This window comes from Ictidomys tridecemlineatus, chromosome 3 (assembly GCF_052094955.1).
Source record: "Ictidomys tridecemlineatus isolate mIctTri1 chromosome 3, mIctTri1.hap1, whole genome shotgun sequence".
In the NCBI taxonomy this organism is placed as follows: Eukaryota; Metazoa; Chordata; class Mammalia; order Rodentia; family Sciuridae; genus Ictidomys; species Ictidomys tridecemlineatus.
In genome coordinates, this window is record NC_135479.1 from 139,211,176 (window position 1) to 139,226,583 (window position 15,408).

Here is a 15,408-nt window from a genome sequence, read left to right on the forward strand (position 1 = left end):
TGCTTTTTCTGCATCTATCGAGATGATCATATGGTTCTTATTTTTAAGTCTATTGATGTGGTGAATAACATTTATTGATTTCCGTATATTGAACCAGCCTTGCATCCCAGGGATGAATCCTACTTGATCATGATGTATAATTTTTTTGATATGTATTTGAATCCGATTCGCCAGAATTTTATTGAGGATTTTTGCGTCAAGGTTCATTAGAGATATTGGTCTGTAGTTTTCTTTCTTTGAAGTGTCTTTGTCTGGTTTTGGAATCAGGGTGATGTTGGCCTCGTAGAATGAATTTGGAAGTTCTCCCTCTTTTTCTATTTCCTGAAATAGCTTGAAAAGTATTGGTGTTAGTTCCTCTTTAAAGGTTTGTAAAACTCTGCTGTATACCCATCCGGTCCTGGGCTTTTCTTAGTTGGTAATCTTTTGATGGTTTCTTCTATTTCCTCTATTGTTATTGGTCTGTTTAGGTTGTCTATATCCTCCTGACTCAATCTGGGCAGGTCATAAGACTTAAGGAATTTATCTATGCCTTCACTATCTTCTATTTTATTGGAGTATAAGGATTCAAAATAATTTCTGATTATCTTCTGTATTTCTGAAGTGTCTGTTGTGATATTACCTTTTTCATCCCGTATGTTAGTAATTTGAGTTCTCTCTCTTCTTCTCTTCGTTAGCATGGCTAAGGGTCTGTCAATTTTATTTATTTTTTCAAAAAACCAACTTTTAGTCTTGTCAATTTTTTCAATTGTTTCTTTTGTTTCAATTTCATTTATTTCAGCTCTGATTTTAATTATTTCTTGCCTTCTACTTCTTTTGCTGTTGTTTTGCTCTTCTTTTCCTAGGATTTTGAGATGAAGTATGAGATCATTTATTTGTTGGTTTTTTCTTTTTTTGAGGAATGAACTCCAAGCAATGAATTTTCCTCTTAGAACTGCTTTCAATGTGTCCCATAGATTCCGATATGTTGTGTCTGTGTTTTCATTTAACTCTAGGAATTTTTTAATTTCCTCCTTGATGTCTTCTAAAACCCATTGATCATTCAGCAACCTATTGTTCATTCTCCAAGTGATGCTTGATTTTTCCTTCATTCTTTTATCATTGATTTTCAGTTTTATTCCATTATGATCAGATAAGATGCATGGTATTATCTCTACCCCTTTATATTGTCTAAGAGTTGCCCTGTGACATAATATATGGTCTATTTTTGAGAAGGTTCCATGTGCTGCTGAGAAAAAAGTGTAACTTTTTTCTTTTTTGATTTTGGGTGGTATAGTCTATATATGTCAATTAAGTCTAGGTTGTTAATTGTGTTATTGAGTTCTATAGTTTCTTTATTTAACTTTTGTTTGTAAGATCTGTCCAGTGGTGAGAGAGGTGTGTTGAAGTCTCCCATGATTATTGTATGGTGGTCTATTAGACTCTTGAACTTGAGGAGAGTTTGCTTGATGAACACAGCCGCACCATTATTTGGGGCATATATATTTATGATTGTTATGTCTTGTTGGTGTATGGTTCCCTTGAGCAGTATGAAGTGTCCTTCTTTATCCCTTTTGATTAACTTTGGCTTGAAATCTATTTTATTAGATATGAGTATGGACACTCCTGCTTGTTTCCGCATTCCATATGAGTGGTATGATTTTTCCCAACCTTTCACCTTCAGTCTGTGAATATCTTTTTCTATCAGATGCGTCTCCTGTAGGCAGCATATTGTTGGTTCTTCTTTTGTGATCCATTCTACTAGCCTGTGTCTCTTAATTGGTGAATTTAAGCCATTAACATTTAGGGTTATTATTGAGATATGATTTGTTCTTATAGCCATATTTGTTTATTGATGTTTCTAAACCTGATTTGTTATCCTCTTTGACTATTTTTCCCCCTTTACTGTCCCATTTCCTCTTCCTGTAATGTTTTGCCAAGGATTTTTTGAAGAGATGGTTTTCTAGCTGCGAATTCTTTTAACTTTTGCTTATCATGGAAGGTTTTAATTTCATCTTCTATCCTGAAGCTTAATTTCGCCGGATACACGATTCTTGGTTGGAACCCATTTTCTTTCAGTGTTTGAAATATGTTATTCCAGGATCTTCTAGCTTTCAGGGTCTGTGTTGAGAGATCAGCTGTTATCCTGATTGGTTTGCCCCTAAATGTAATCTGCTTTCTTTCTCTTGCAGCTTTTAAAATTCTCTCCTTATTCTGTATGTTGGACATCTTCATTATAATGTGTCTAGGTGTGGATCTCTTATGATTTTGCACATTCGGCGTCCTGTAGGCTTCTAGGATTTGTGATTCTGTCTCATTCTTCAAGTCTGGGAAGTTTTCTTGTATAATCTCACTGAATAGTCTGTTTATTCCTTTAGTTTGGAGCTCTGTGCCTTCCTGTATCCCAATGACTCTTAAATTTGGTCTTTTGATATTGTCCCATAATTCTTGGATGTTCTGCTCATGGTTTCTTAGCAGACTTGCTGAGCTGTCTATGTTCTTTTCCAGTTGAAATACTTTGTCTTCATTGTCTGATGTTCTCTCTTCTAAGTGATCTAATCTGCTGGTAGTATTCTCAATTGAGTTTTTAAGTTGGTTTAATGATTCCTGCATTTCTAGGATTTCAATTTGTTTGTTTTTTATTACCTCTATCTCCCCGTGAAATTGATCTTTTACTTCCTGGATTTGTTTGTCAATGTGATCTTTCATTGTCTGATTTTGCTGTCTCATGTCTTCCTTGAGACTCCAGATCATCTGAAGCATATATATCCTGTACTCTTTATCTGACATTCCGTCTGTTGCAGCTATTACCTCTTCTAAAGTTGAGTTGACCTGCATTGCTTGTGGTCCTTTCTTTCCTTGTCTTTTCATACTGCTCGCGTTTCTTTCTGCTGGTGCAACTGTTGTGTTTTTGAAATTTACCTCCTATTTATTTATATTGCTCTTGTATAGTTGGGAAGTCTCCCTTGCAGGGTGGGTAGTGGCTGTGCTCCTCCCCTAATTAGGGTGGTCTGTCTACCACACTAATTGGTCGCAGGTCTGCCCCCACTGCAGGCACTGGTGGCTGTTCTGCTCTGACCCCACTCCAATTGTGGTAACGTAACTACCACGCCCTGGGGTCGTTGGTCCTGATCTGGATGTGGGTGGCGGCTCTGCTGTGCCCCCACTCCAATTGGTGTGACGTGTCTACCACGCTGGCAGACCTCTATGCCGGTGGGTCGCAGTTCTGCACAGCCCCCACTCCCAATGGGGGCACCTGACTACCTCTCCAACGGGTCGCTGAGCCCCCTCCGGACCCGGGCGGCGACCCTGCTCCACCCCCACTCCAATCAGTGTGACGCGACTGCCTCAGTGTTACGTGTCCACCACGTTGGCAAGCTACCTGGCCTGTCTTGCCAGTGGGTCGCTGGTCCTATTCTAGGCGTGGGCGGCTTCTCTCTTCAGCCCCAGCTGCATTTGGGGTTTCATGATACCATGCCAGCGGGTCACTAGGCCTGCTCTGGGCGCAGGTGGAAGCTCCACTCTGCCCCCACAGCACCCACCAGGACCCTGGCCGAGAAGCAGTCACCGCCGGTTCCCTAGCCTTGGGCCAAAGCAGCTTAGGTAGCAAGAACCCCGCCTTTCCGATCCAGATACACTCTCTCCGCTGGGAGCTGGCTCCAGCGAGCGACCCCCATGGGTTCCCCAGCCCCAGGCCAAAACTGTCCCCCGGGAGTCAGAACCCAGTCGCCCCAAGCTCAGCGCACGCTCCACTCGGAGCTCGCCTTCACAGGCAGTCTCTGCAGATTCCTCAGACCTGGGCCCGGTTAGCCCCGGGAACCCAAGTCCCGGGAACCCAAGTCCCGCTGCTCAGTGCCCGGCGCACGCCTTGCCAGGCACGAGCCTTCAAGAGTATTCTCCACAAGATCCCCAGTCCCGATCCTGAGCAAGAAATCTGTCTGCTAGACGCAGGCAAATACCAGCCTGAATTCACCTGTTCCGTAGCTGAATGAGCTGAGATCAGCAGAACAATGGGATGATTACATCATCTCTCCAAGATGTCGGCCGCCGTCCTCCGTGGTCAGACCGGTGACTGGAACCACCGCTTCTCTCCTCTGTCTCAAGCCGGAACTCCGCACCAAGCGCTGCTGATGTATCACTGGCAGGAGCCCTCCGAATCCGTATCGCTGTTCTCCCTCTCCTCGCTGTTCTCCCGCTCCGGCACCCTGCCGATCCCCAGCGCGCGCCACAGACAACCAGCCGCGGAGCAATCAGGCTATGCGACCCTCCATGCGGAGAAATGGAGCTCCCACTGCCGAACCTCGCACGATGGAAACCTGTCTATTAGATTCTGTAGCGCCTCAATTTCACTGGAAATTCCCAACAAGATATCCTTCAGCCGTTTCATATCTTCTTTCACTGGCTCAGTGATGCGGCGCACTGGGGTGATGCACTCCCTTCGCCGCCATCTTCTTCCTAGCTATTTATTTATTTTTGGTGGTACTGGGAATCAAACCCAGGGCCTTGTGCATGCAAGACAAGCACTCTACCAACTGAGCTATATCTCTAGCCCAAGTTGCTAATCTCATTTTCTTTGTAGCCACTCTGTTTATCCTGACCTGAAATTTTTATGATGTTCCAGTTTTGGGCGTTACTAAAACAAAGACTGGCAGAATCAAGAATCCTTTCATATTGTATTATAGTTCAGTTAGGCAGAAAAATGTTTATAAGGGAATAAGATAAGAACTGAGAAAGATACATTGAAGAGGATTCCTAACCGAAAGGCACAGAATGGAAATCAAATCTAAATAATTGTGTCTAGTGTGTGTATATATGTGGGAAGAGAGAGAAGAAGAAGAGAGGGTGGGAGAAGATTTATTGAGAGACAAAATTGAGAGGGGTGAATGTAGATAAGTATGTTTCAAATGGATTTGATCTAGAGGCTAATACTGAGAGCGCAATTAGAGACAGACAATGAGCACAGTCATGAACCTCATTTCCTTAACAGTCATGAAATGAGGTTCATGACTGTTAAGCAAAACAGTTAAGCAAATTGTGCAAATCCAAGAAAAGTACTTTTTGTGCTAGAAAAAAATCACAAAATTATTAAATTCAGAATTTGTGCTTATTAAGAAATATATACATATACAACTCTTCATATTTCAAAAAAGAGAAAATATAGGTTCTGAAGTATATAAAGATAATAAAAAAATGTAGAAACCAGTGATTAAATAAGATGACTTTGTAAACCGAATAAAAAGAGCTTTATGTCTCTTTCATATATTCTTAACCAGTGTTCTCTGATACAAACACATGAGAGTATAATTGTCGAACTATCAACAGTGGGGACTGGGGTTGTGGTTCAGCCTAGCATGAGTGAGGCATTGGGTTTTATTCTCAGCACTGCATATAAATAAATGAATAAAATAAAGGTCCATCAACATCTAAACAAAATTTTTGAGTCAATAGTTTCTTTAAACCAAGAAACAATATATTTCATTCTTTCTATCCAAAAAATAAATTATTGTATTAAAAAATATAGTAAAACAGAGGCAGTGGTGCATGCCTGTAATCCTAGCAACTTGAGAGGCTGAGACAGGAGGACCACAAGTTCAAGGCCAGCCTCAGCAACTGAAAATAGGTTGGCCATGCTGTTTGCAGGGTGCTTTCCATCCCCAGTGCAGTGACGGGGCTTTGTTTTTTTGCTACTTGGTATTGAACCCAGGGGCACTTTACCACTGAGCTACATTCCCAGTCCCTGCTACTTTTTATTGTGAATCAGGGTCTCACTAAGTTGCTGAGGCTGGTCTCAAACCTGCCTCAGTTACCCAAGTCACTGGGATTACAAGTGTTTGCCACCGTGCCTGGTTGGACAGAAGCATTTTTGATGCCCTGAAATATTTCTGATGGGGGTGCATCTCAGTGGTAGAGTGTGTGCTTAGCATGTGCAAGGCCCTGAATTCTTCAATCCCCAGCACACAGAGAAAAGACATCTGAATCAGTGAATGAACCAACAAACAGAAGAACCAACATTTGGGGATAGAAGGAACGAGGAAAGGAACCGAGAGAAGCCTGGTGCCCTGACCCCCCAGCATAAGGGGAAGAAGGAGAGGCAGCAGGAAGTTGGGCAGAAGATGGGGCAAGAAGAAGTTACAGCTGCATTTTTGTCCTGTGGAGTGTGAGGGTGTTTGAGACACAGAATTGGAGCAGGAGCCCCAGGAGTGGAGCCAGTGAGAGAGGCTGGTCTGGGTGCCTCAGAGCTGTTGGATTCCAGTTGTGTGTGATAGGGTTCCATGTGTGGGGAGGATGGTATTCACATTTACTGCTGAGATCTTAGAAATTTACTATCAGTCCTTAAGCATTTTGAATACTTTATGTACAATCAATATTTTCTATACATGATATATATCTAATCAAATATTCTTTCTCTAAGTTTAAAGTTCCTGTAATTTTTTAATGCTCTGCTATTAATTAATTTCTTCTAGTACTAGGGATTGAACCCACAGGTGCTTTACCACCAAAGCTGCATCCCTAATCCTTGCTCTATTTTGTTTTGAGATAGGGTGTCACTAAATTGTTGAGGGCCTTGCTAAGTTGAGGCTGGCCTTGAACTTGGGATCCTCCAGCCTCAAAATCCCAATTCCCTGGGGTTACAGGTGTGCGCAACTGCACCTGGTGGTATACTCATTTCTTAAGTGCTGTGAACACCTTAAAGGAGGCAGATCCTCATAGAAGACAATGATTTGAGTTGCTTTTTGGACATATTCCATAGCTGTTCTGATGTGGAGTCTTCTATCCTTCTGGTAGAGATGAGTGTTGAAGATGAAAGTCTTCTTGTGTAGGCCATTGGAGACTTGGGGTGGATAGAGGTGCTGCTGGGCCACTTTCCATTATAACAGAGTATTTGCTACCTAAAGCTCATGAAGTTGGGGTGAAAGTCAACCTGTTCTGGAAGGAGGATGGGTCGAGGCTGATGGATGGACTCAGGGGAAAGAGAAAGTAGAATAAGGGAGAGGAGAAGCCAGTCAGTGTCCTGGAAGGACATGACCTTTGAGCTTGACCTTTCTTGCTTTGTGTACTGAAGGTCTTCAGCTCAGATTTTCTTGGAAAATCTGATTTTTGACTAGGGAAATATGTCTGGGCATCCCCTGCTGCCACTGATCTCCCAGACAGTGAAACTCAATGAAGGTAGATTTTTAGAAAAATCACAAGGTAAGAGAGTCAAGTGGGAGTGGGGTGGTGACACGATCTTTGGATCAGTTGAGCTGAATAGCACACGACAGACCTTAAAAGGTACCTGGAAGGATGAGGTGAGAGGACAGGTGAGGCCAATGGAGACAGAGCAAGGATCCTGCAAAGGGAAGCACTAGGGGATGAGGAGCCCTGAGAAGGCAGGAGAGGTGGGTGCTGGGTCAGCACTGTCTGGGGACAGCTGCTCACAAGTGGGTCCAGGGAGGTCACTCTTCCTATGAGCCTGGGAAGGCAGGAGGCCCTGGGTCACTCTTGGGCTCCCCTGTTCCTAGAGCCTGGCCACAGGCCCAGGTTGAGCCCTGGCTTAACTGACCAACTTAGCGAGGGTCCCTGGGAGATGGCCGTGCCCAGTCCTGCTGATTCTGAGCTCCTCTTCCCTTCCTCATGTCCCTCCAGTATGACAAGGCATTCAATGTGGGCTGCCCAAGAAACTGTTACATCGCACTAAGTGCACCCTTGAGACCCAAGTGAGTTGGCCAACCAAGGGCTCAAGTGGTGGACCCTGGGGCTGGTGGGGGGATGGGTTAAGCTGGCTCTATTTCCCTGGTCCCTGTCCCCAGCTCCCAGCCTTAACACTCCTGTTCCTTTCCTTTGGGGTTTTCTCCAGGGCACTCTGGGAGTTTCTGGGAATTTCACTCTTCCTTGGTGTTGTAGGTTCTTGCCCCAAGAAATGTGCTCGAGGGGAATGGCAGCCTAGATAAGGCTCCTAGATGAGAGCCCTGGGCTCTGTGCTTTCCCTGAGGGTGAGAGTGGTCAGGGAGACCAGGCCAAGGTGGGTAGTGACTCCTTGCATTTGGCCTGTTGCTTCCCAGGTACATGTCCGAGGCGGTCTGCATTCAGGTGGACCAGGGGACCAACTGGGGGCCAAAAGAACTCCTTAAAGACCTCCTTTGGCCCAGGTGCACCACTCAGGCCCCCCCAAGGAGTGGCAAGGCTGCACCTGTACAGAAGGTAAGGAGTATCGGGTGTGCTTTGAACCATGGGGGTCTGTGGTTGCACATGTGTTGGGAGAAGCCCCGGATGTATGGCTGGCCCTAAAGCTGAAGCACTTGGAGCATAAGGAGTGGGATTATGGACCTGGAGGGTGCAGGGTCCAGGTCACAGGGCTTCAGAGCACACCCAGGTGTCCCTGGATAGAGAAAGAGAAAAGGCTGAAACACTAACTTTCTGATTGGTTTTGTGCCAGTCCTTACTTTTTTGGTCCCCAGTTTCCTCAGCTATTAATGAGGACTCAGACTAGTCCAGTGGTTTATGTTTTAAAGAAAACTCTATTTCTTTTGTGTGTGTGTGTGTGTGTGTGTGTGTGTACATGTATAAATATCAGTTGTAGATAAATACATATATTAATTTTGTTTATTTTTATGTGGTGCCTAGGAACTAGGGATTGAACCTAGTTCCTCATGCATGCTAGGCAAGCACTCTACCCCAGAGCCACAACCCCAGCACTCCAGATTCTTTTTTTATGGAAATTTTTGACGTATGATGTGAAACATTTGTGTGGAGCATTAGGTGTACAGTGGGGTGGGTAACCCACAGTGTCCCCCATGATCCCTTGCAGTGATGTGGTGCCAGCCCTCTCCCTTCTTCTGCCTGGGACTTGACTGTGAGTTGTGGGGTGGAGGGTAGGGAGATCCCCCATGTACTGACTCTGTGTTCAGTTTCTCATCAGCCCAGTGGCTTGGCCTCCCATTCTCCCTTCACACCCAGCAATGCCAGGACACGCACCAGAAGTTCATCTCCTGAGCCCCATGTGGGGGTCTCTTGTTCCTGAGCCCTCACTTCCCTGTTGAGAGTGCCAAGACCCCCACGCCTGTAATATACACATATTTTTTTCCTGCTTCCTATGGCAGCTGTGCCTATGTGTCCTAGGTTCAGGGAAGTGTGTTTCCTGGCGTTAGGTGGAGGCTCTGAAGGGCTGGGACAGAGGCCTCCTGGTTCATCCTAGCTCTCTGGAGACTCACGCTCGTGAACCAACACTGCCTGACTCTTTGCCCTTGGGCAAGACATTCAGCATGTCTCTCATTCTTCAAATGTGGCAACAGTAATAATCACAGTGACTGACCTGGATGGCTTCTTGGCAAGGGCTGGAGATGGTGGGCCAGCCTGGATAATACCAAGTGCGCCTGAAACAATTCCATAAAATACAAAGGGAACTTGTTTATTTTTAGTCCTAATAGGGTAGTATATTACTGAGAAATTACAATTACTCAGTTAAACATGAGTAAGTTTCAGAGATATAATGGTCAATATGGTTGTTGCAGTTAATATACTGCATACTTGAAAACTGATAATAGAGTTGGGTACAGGGGTGCCCATCTATAAGTCCAGCTACTGAAGAGACTAAGGCAGGAGGATCACAAGTCAAGGATCAGTAACTTAAAGAGAATTGTTTTCAGTATATATATATATATATATATATATATATATATATATATATATATATATATATATATATATATATATATATAAAGTCCTGGGGATGTAGGTCAATGGTAATACACAGATGTGGAAAAGGAAAGAAAAATTGACCATCAGTTTTGTGGGTTTTCTGTTTGTTTGAGGTGGAGTTCCCAGTATGTTGGCCAGGCCAGTCTTGAACTTCTGAGGTCAAGCAAACCTCCTATGTCAATGTGCTGAGTGCTGGAAGGCAGGTGTGCACCACTAGACTGGCTAGAAAAGGGATTGTAAATTGGGTTTGGTGGCACATGACTAATTCCAGCAACTCAGGAACTCAGGCAGCTTTAGGCCAGCCTCTGCAATTAGCAAGACTGTATCTCAAAATAAGAAGAGCTAGGGATAAAGCCAAGTGGTAGTATGTCCTTGGGTTCAACCCCCCAGTGCTGGGGGAAAATGTGTGTATACACACACAAAATAAGAAGAGCTAGGGAAAAAGCTAAGTGGTAGGATATCCTTGGGTTCAACCCCCCAGTGCTGGGGGAAAATGTGTGTATACACACACACACACGCACACACACACGCACACACACACACACACACAGATATATGCATATATAGATACACACACAGAGAGACACACACATACACATATATTTCATTATATAGAAGGATTTGGAGATTTTAGATTTCTGCTTTTGGGCTAATATGCATAAGCATGAAAATTACTGTCCTTGAGCATGCTAGGCAAGAGCTCTACCACTGAGCCACACGAGAGACCTTACATTTAAATTTGGGTTATTTTCTCACTGTTTGTTATTGGAGGACTCCACTTTTATCTCTTTTTTTCTCATTTTCTTTGGACATGTTTTGGGAATTCCTCTGATTCTCACACTGGTCTCTAATTTGTGCGCTCCAGCGACTCTCCTGCTCCTGCTTTCTGAGCAGGGGGGATTACAGGTGCATGCCACCACACTTGGCTGTACAATCTCATATTGATAAGACATTTTACATGTGATAGGAAACCCAGAATAAAAAACAGCAATTTAAGGTGACTGGGCATAGTGACATCTGCCTATCATCCCAGCAGCTCAGGAGGCTGAGGCAGAAGGATCATAAGTTTGAGACAAGCCTGGGCAGTTTTAGCAAGACCCTATCTCAGAGTAAAAAGGCTGAGAATGTAGCTCAGTGGTATAATGCTCCTGGCTTCAATACCTAGTACTTCCAAAAACAAATTAAAGAATAAAAACATTAGGGCTTGATTTGTGGCTCAGTGGTAGAATACTTGCCTAGCATGCATGAAGCCCTGGGTTAGAGCCTTAGCACCACAAAATAAATAAATAAATAAATAAAGGTATTGTGTCCATCTACAACTAAATGTTTGTTTTAAAAAAATAAACATGAAATCTGGGCTTTGGTGGAACATGCCTGTAGTTGCAGCTACTCTGCAGACTGATGCACAAAGATCACTAGAGTCCATGAGTTTCAGATAAACCGGGGGAAAATGGTGAGACCATATGTCTTAAAAACAAAAACTAAATAATAATAATAATAATAATAATAATAATAATAATAATTTGTGAAGCCAAGCACTTTGGTTCACCCCTGTAATCCCAGAGGCTCCCGGTTGAGGTAGGAGGATCACAGGTTTGATGCAGGTGTTGGGGTCTTAACAAGACTCTTGTCCCAAATTTGCAAAAGGGTGGGCGGGATGGGGATGAAGCTCAGTGTTAAAGCACCCCTGGATTCAGTCCCTAGTATAGGAGATGGGGGAGGAAACAAGCCAATTTGATTCCATATCATTAAGAACTTGGGACTAGAGGTAACTTGTGGTAGTGTTTAGCAGGTGCTTAGCAGTTTAAGGCCCTGGGTTTAATCCCAAACACCCAAAAACAAAACAAAACAAGACAAAACAATAAAAACAAAAACAAAAACAAAATTAAAAAAACCCTTTATGTATATATCCCAAATCACAAATGAATATGTTACTTTCACATATACACCTTTTGACCCAGAAATGTAAGTTTTAGCATGTGTGTCCTAGGGGAACCATAGAACAGCGTAGATTATGGGTTTTGTCCCATTATTTAGATAGCAAAAAAATCAAATCAAATATCATTAGTAGTAAATTGGTTAAAAATATGGCATGACCATTTAATGTAGTAGTAGATTATTTTAAAATGGATTTATTAGAAAAAAAAAACAACTGTAATGTATTGCTGGGTTCAGTGGAGCATGACTGTAATCCCAGAAGCTTGTGAGGCTGATTTAGGAGGTTTGCAAGTTCAAAGCCAGACTCAGCAACTAATCGAGGAACTAAGCAATTTAGTGAGACCCTGTCTCAAAAAATAAAAAGGCAGAGGGTATGGCTGAGTAGTTGAGTGCCCCTGAATTCAATCCCTGGTACTCCTCCTCCTCCCCACCAAAAAAGATCTGAAACAGTAAACACTGTATAAAGTGGGTTCTTGGTTTCAAATCCCTACATTTGTATTCCCTGAAGTGCTGAAGTTGGAATGGGCCAGCCGCCCTGTGTTTTCTGTGTAAAGCCTAGGGAAGAACCAGACATAAGAAAGGATCCTTCTTCTTGTTTGCTGTCCCCTGACTTATGCTCTTGACTTAAGCCTTTTCCATTAGGAGCTACTCTGGTGGGTGATGAACAAGAGGAAATACAGGTTTGACACTTCTGTCCCTCTCCTCAAACAAACCCAGCACTCCATTCTATTCCTCTGTTTGGATCTTTCCTGTTGATTTGTAAAATAAATATGGAAAAGTAGAGTTTTAGTAAACTAGACCATTTAGAATTTAGTCAAATCTAAAATTATGTGTATGGGTTTGTTCTTTGTATGTTGATATTTATGTCTGAAAATGGATAGTATTAGAGCAATTCAAACCACAACTCATGTCTGAATTTCTCTTTGTTAGGGCATGGCAGAGCAGGGGGCTCAGTTGCCACAAACCTTCAGGGTCCTCAAAGGAAGGCCAACGGAGCATCCTCTAGCTGTGCGGGGTGTCAACAAGTATTATAATGCCAGCACCTTGAAGAAGAAAAATGTCAGATTTCCTCCTATTGGTGAGACCTCAGACAGTGGTAAAAGACTGAATCCCATGGAAACTTGTGAAGCACTGATAGATAAAAAGATCATTTCTGGAAAAATAAAAGGATAAACTTTTATCCTACTTTCTCCTACATAGATACTGCTTTTTGTCAACTGTCTGGATGGCTCTTGAACATCATCTGGAGACTGAGGATTTCATTGATCTCATAATTTTGTTAGAAATGGAATTGGATATGTTACATTTTTTTCCATATTTCTTATACATATATCAACATGGTAGTGGGATTCACACTTATTCCATGTTGTTACATTTACTTGGGATTTTTTTCCTCCTCAGGGCTTTAAATGATTTTCAGTTTAGAAGGAAAAAGTGTGGATTTCTAGACATGTTTAATGTAGAGATATGTTTATTGTCAGTGACATAGAACCAATTTTTGCTTTATAAATGCACAGACCTTGAAATAAAGAGTATTTTCTACTCAAAAATTACATGCAAATACTTAAAAATGAACATTATAACTAAAAGGATTTATACCTCAGAATTAGAATCTCAGTGGGTAAGAATTGGAATATACTGGATTTTTAAAAACAGTTTGTGTAAGGCAGCATCCGAATGAAGTCCAAGTGGTGCAGCTGGTTGAGCAATCCCTGGAATGTCTTTGGAGATTTAGTTAGACTCCCCTTCCCCACGCTGGATCTCCTGCTTTCTCTTCTTTGCACTGTACTTTAAAAGATGCAAATTCATTTCTCCCATTTCTCTCTGTGTAGATTTTTTCCCATAATGGGCACAAGATATATAACCAACCACAAGATATATAATTTTTATTTAATATGTTTCTGTTTCTAAAGTCATATATATAGTTTTCAAAAGTAATCTAAGTATGCAAAAATCATATGTGGTTGGATTAATTGTATTTAATATTTACATCATCACAGAGAGAAAGGCTATGTTCAAAAAAGAAGTAGACTTCTTTGCAAGTAATACTGATCTTGACTTTTTCTATAAATAACTTGCCTGGTATCCTTAGGAAAAGGTCAGACTTTTACCTAGAACTTCTGTGTCAACTAGTAAGTTGCATTTTAAAAAGAAACAAGCCATGTCAAAAATAATTCTTATCCCAGTTGCCATGTTTGGTGGCTTTATATCCTTTTCCTCCTTGGTAGGCAATTCTCTGGAGAAAGTATCTTAAACAAGGAATGTTTTATTTTAATACAGCTTGAATGGGTATGGTTTTCATTACACTTTGGTGGGGGCGGGGTACCAGGGTTTAAACCCAGGGGCACTCAACCCCTGAACCACATCCCCACTCTGTTTTGTATCTTATTTAGGGGCAGGGTCGCATTGAGTTTCTATGTACCTAGCTAAATTGCTGAGGCTGGCTTTGAACTCAAGATCCTCCTGTCTCTGCCTTTTGAGCCACTTGGATTATAGGCATGGAATTACCAGGCCAGGACTCCATTATATTTTAATAACTTGATTGAAGTATAATTTACATACCATGAAATTCAATCATTTGAATGATCAATTCAGGTTTTTCAAAATGTATTTTTAAGGTTTCATTAAGATTATAGAGTTAGTAACTGAGTCATATAAATTCTTATTTTTATGTTACTATTACTGTCATATTTCTAGAGAAGTAATTCTACTTAAAAATGAAATCAGTTTTAAGACATTTCACTTGCTCCTCTTTTATATTATTTTTCTTTTTGTCATAGAAAAGTTTTCTCTGGTGAATTATTAAAAGTCCTTTCTCTTTCATTTTCAGAGAAGGATTGCTTCCCTTCTGGAACACCAGCAGTAAGTTGATGATTTATTTCTTATAGTTCTTGTTCTAATTAATGTAACCAAAAGAAATCTGTTTTTTTTTTAAATTTCTAAAATCAGAGGTAGGGCTGGGGTTGTGACTCAGTGGTAGTGTGCTTGCCTGGCATACATGAGGCACTGGGTTCGATTCTCAGCAGCACATACAAATAAATAAAATAAAGGTTCATCAACAACTTTAAAAAAATGTTTAAAAAATAAAATAAGAGGTAAAGAACTATTTAATGTTTCTAAATAGCACTCAAGAATATTTATCATATATGTTTATTTACTTTTCCATACTTCAGAAAATCATCTTTACTTTTTAATTGTATATATTGGAACCAGTGAGGTTTAATCATTTAAAAATTAGCTATGGAAAAAATAACTTCTTAAAGTTTGTTTAATAAAAAGAGACCTGGTCACATTTTAATCTTTGACTGTTCCTGGCTTGTCTTCCTTTGCTCCTGAACACAGCTGAACACTAAAGGGGCCGGAAACATCAGCTATAGTAATGGAGGAAGATGATGGTGATGGAGATGTTTGGCCTTTCACTTCCCCAGGACATGGCCACACAAGACCAGTGAGTGACTAATGAGCTGGTGTGCACATCTGTGCATGTGTGTTTGAAAAACACCTGTTTGTGTTTGACTTTCAGAGAAATTTCAAAAAGCCTTCAGGTTTAAAATATTTTACTATGAGAAAGTTAAGATTAAATTAAAATTTTTACCTAAAGAGTATTCATCAAAACCACTTTTTTGACAAATAAAAATCTATGGCTTCTTTAAAAGTTAGAATACTTAACTCACTGGGTTTTTTCTTTCCATGTTTTGTCCCCTTTTCCAGAGAGATCATCTATTGGTATGTTTTTTCTCTGTTTCATAATGTGGGTAACTCTTCTACCTAAAACTTAGATCTTTCCTCTTCCCCAGATTATGTATTTTATTTCTC

At 41.5% G+C, this 15,408-nt stretch overlaps 1 protein-coding gene across 1 annotated transcript; it reads left to right on the forward strand.

Moving 5' to 3' along the window:
* The first annotated feature begins 7,936 nt into the window (after positions 1 to 7,936).
* On the forward strand, positions 7,937 to 15,017 carry LOC144376371 (serine/threonine-protein kinase PAK 2-like). Its single transcript, XM_078043906.1, has 4 exons — positions 7,937 to 8,157; positions 12,523 to 12,670; positions 14,423 to 14,454; positions 14,935 to 15,017. The coding sequence occupies exons 1-4, from the start codon at positions 8,023 to 8,025 to the stop codon at positions 14,983 to 14,985; spliced, it is 366 nt and encodes a 121-aa protein (XP_077900032.1). The 5' UTR covers positions 7,937 to 8,022; the 3' UTR covers positions 14,986 to 15,017.
* Positions 15,018 to 15,408: the final 391 nt, after the last annotated feature.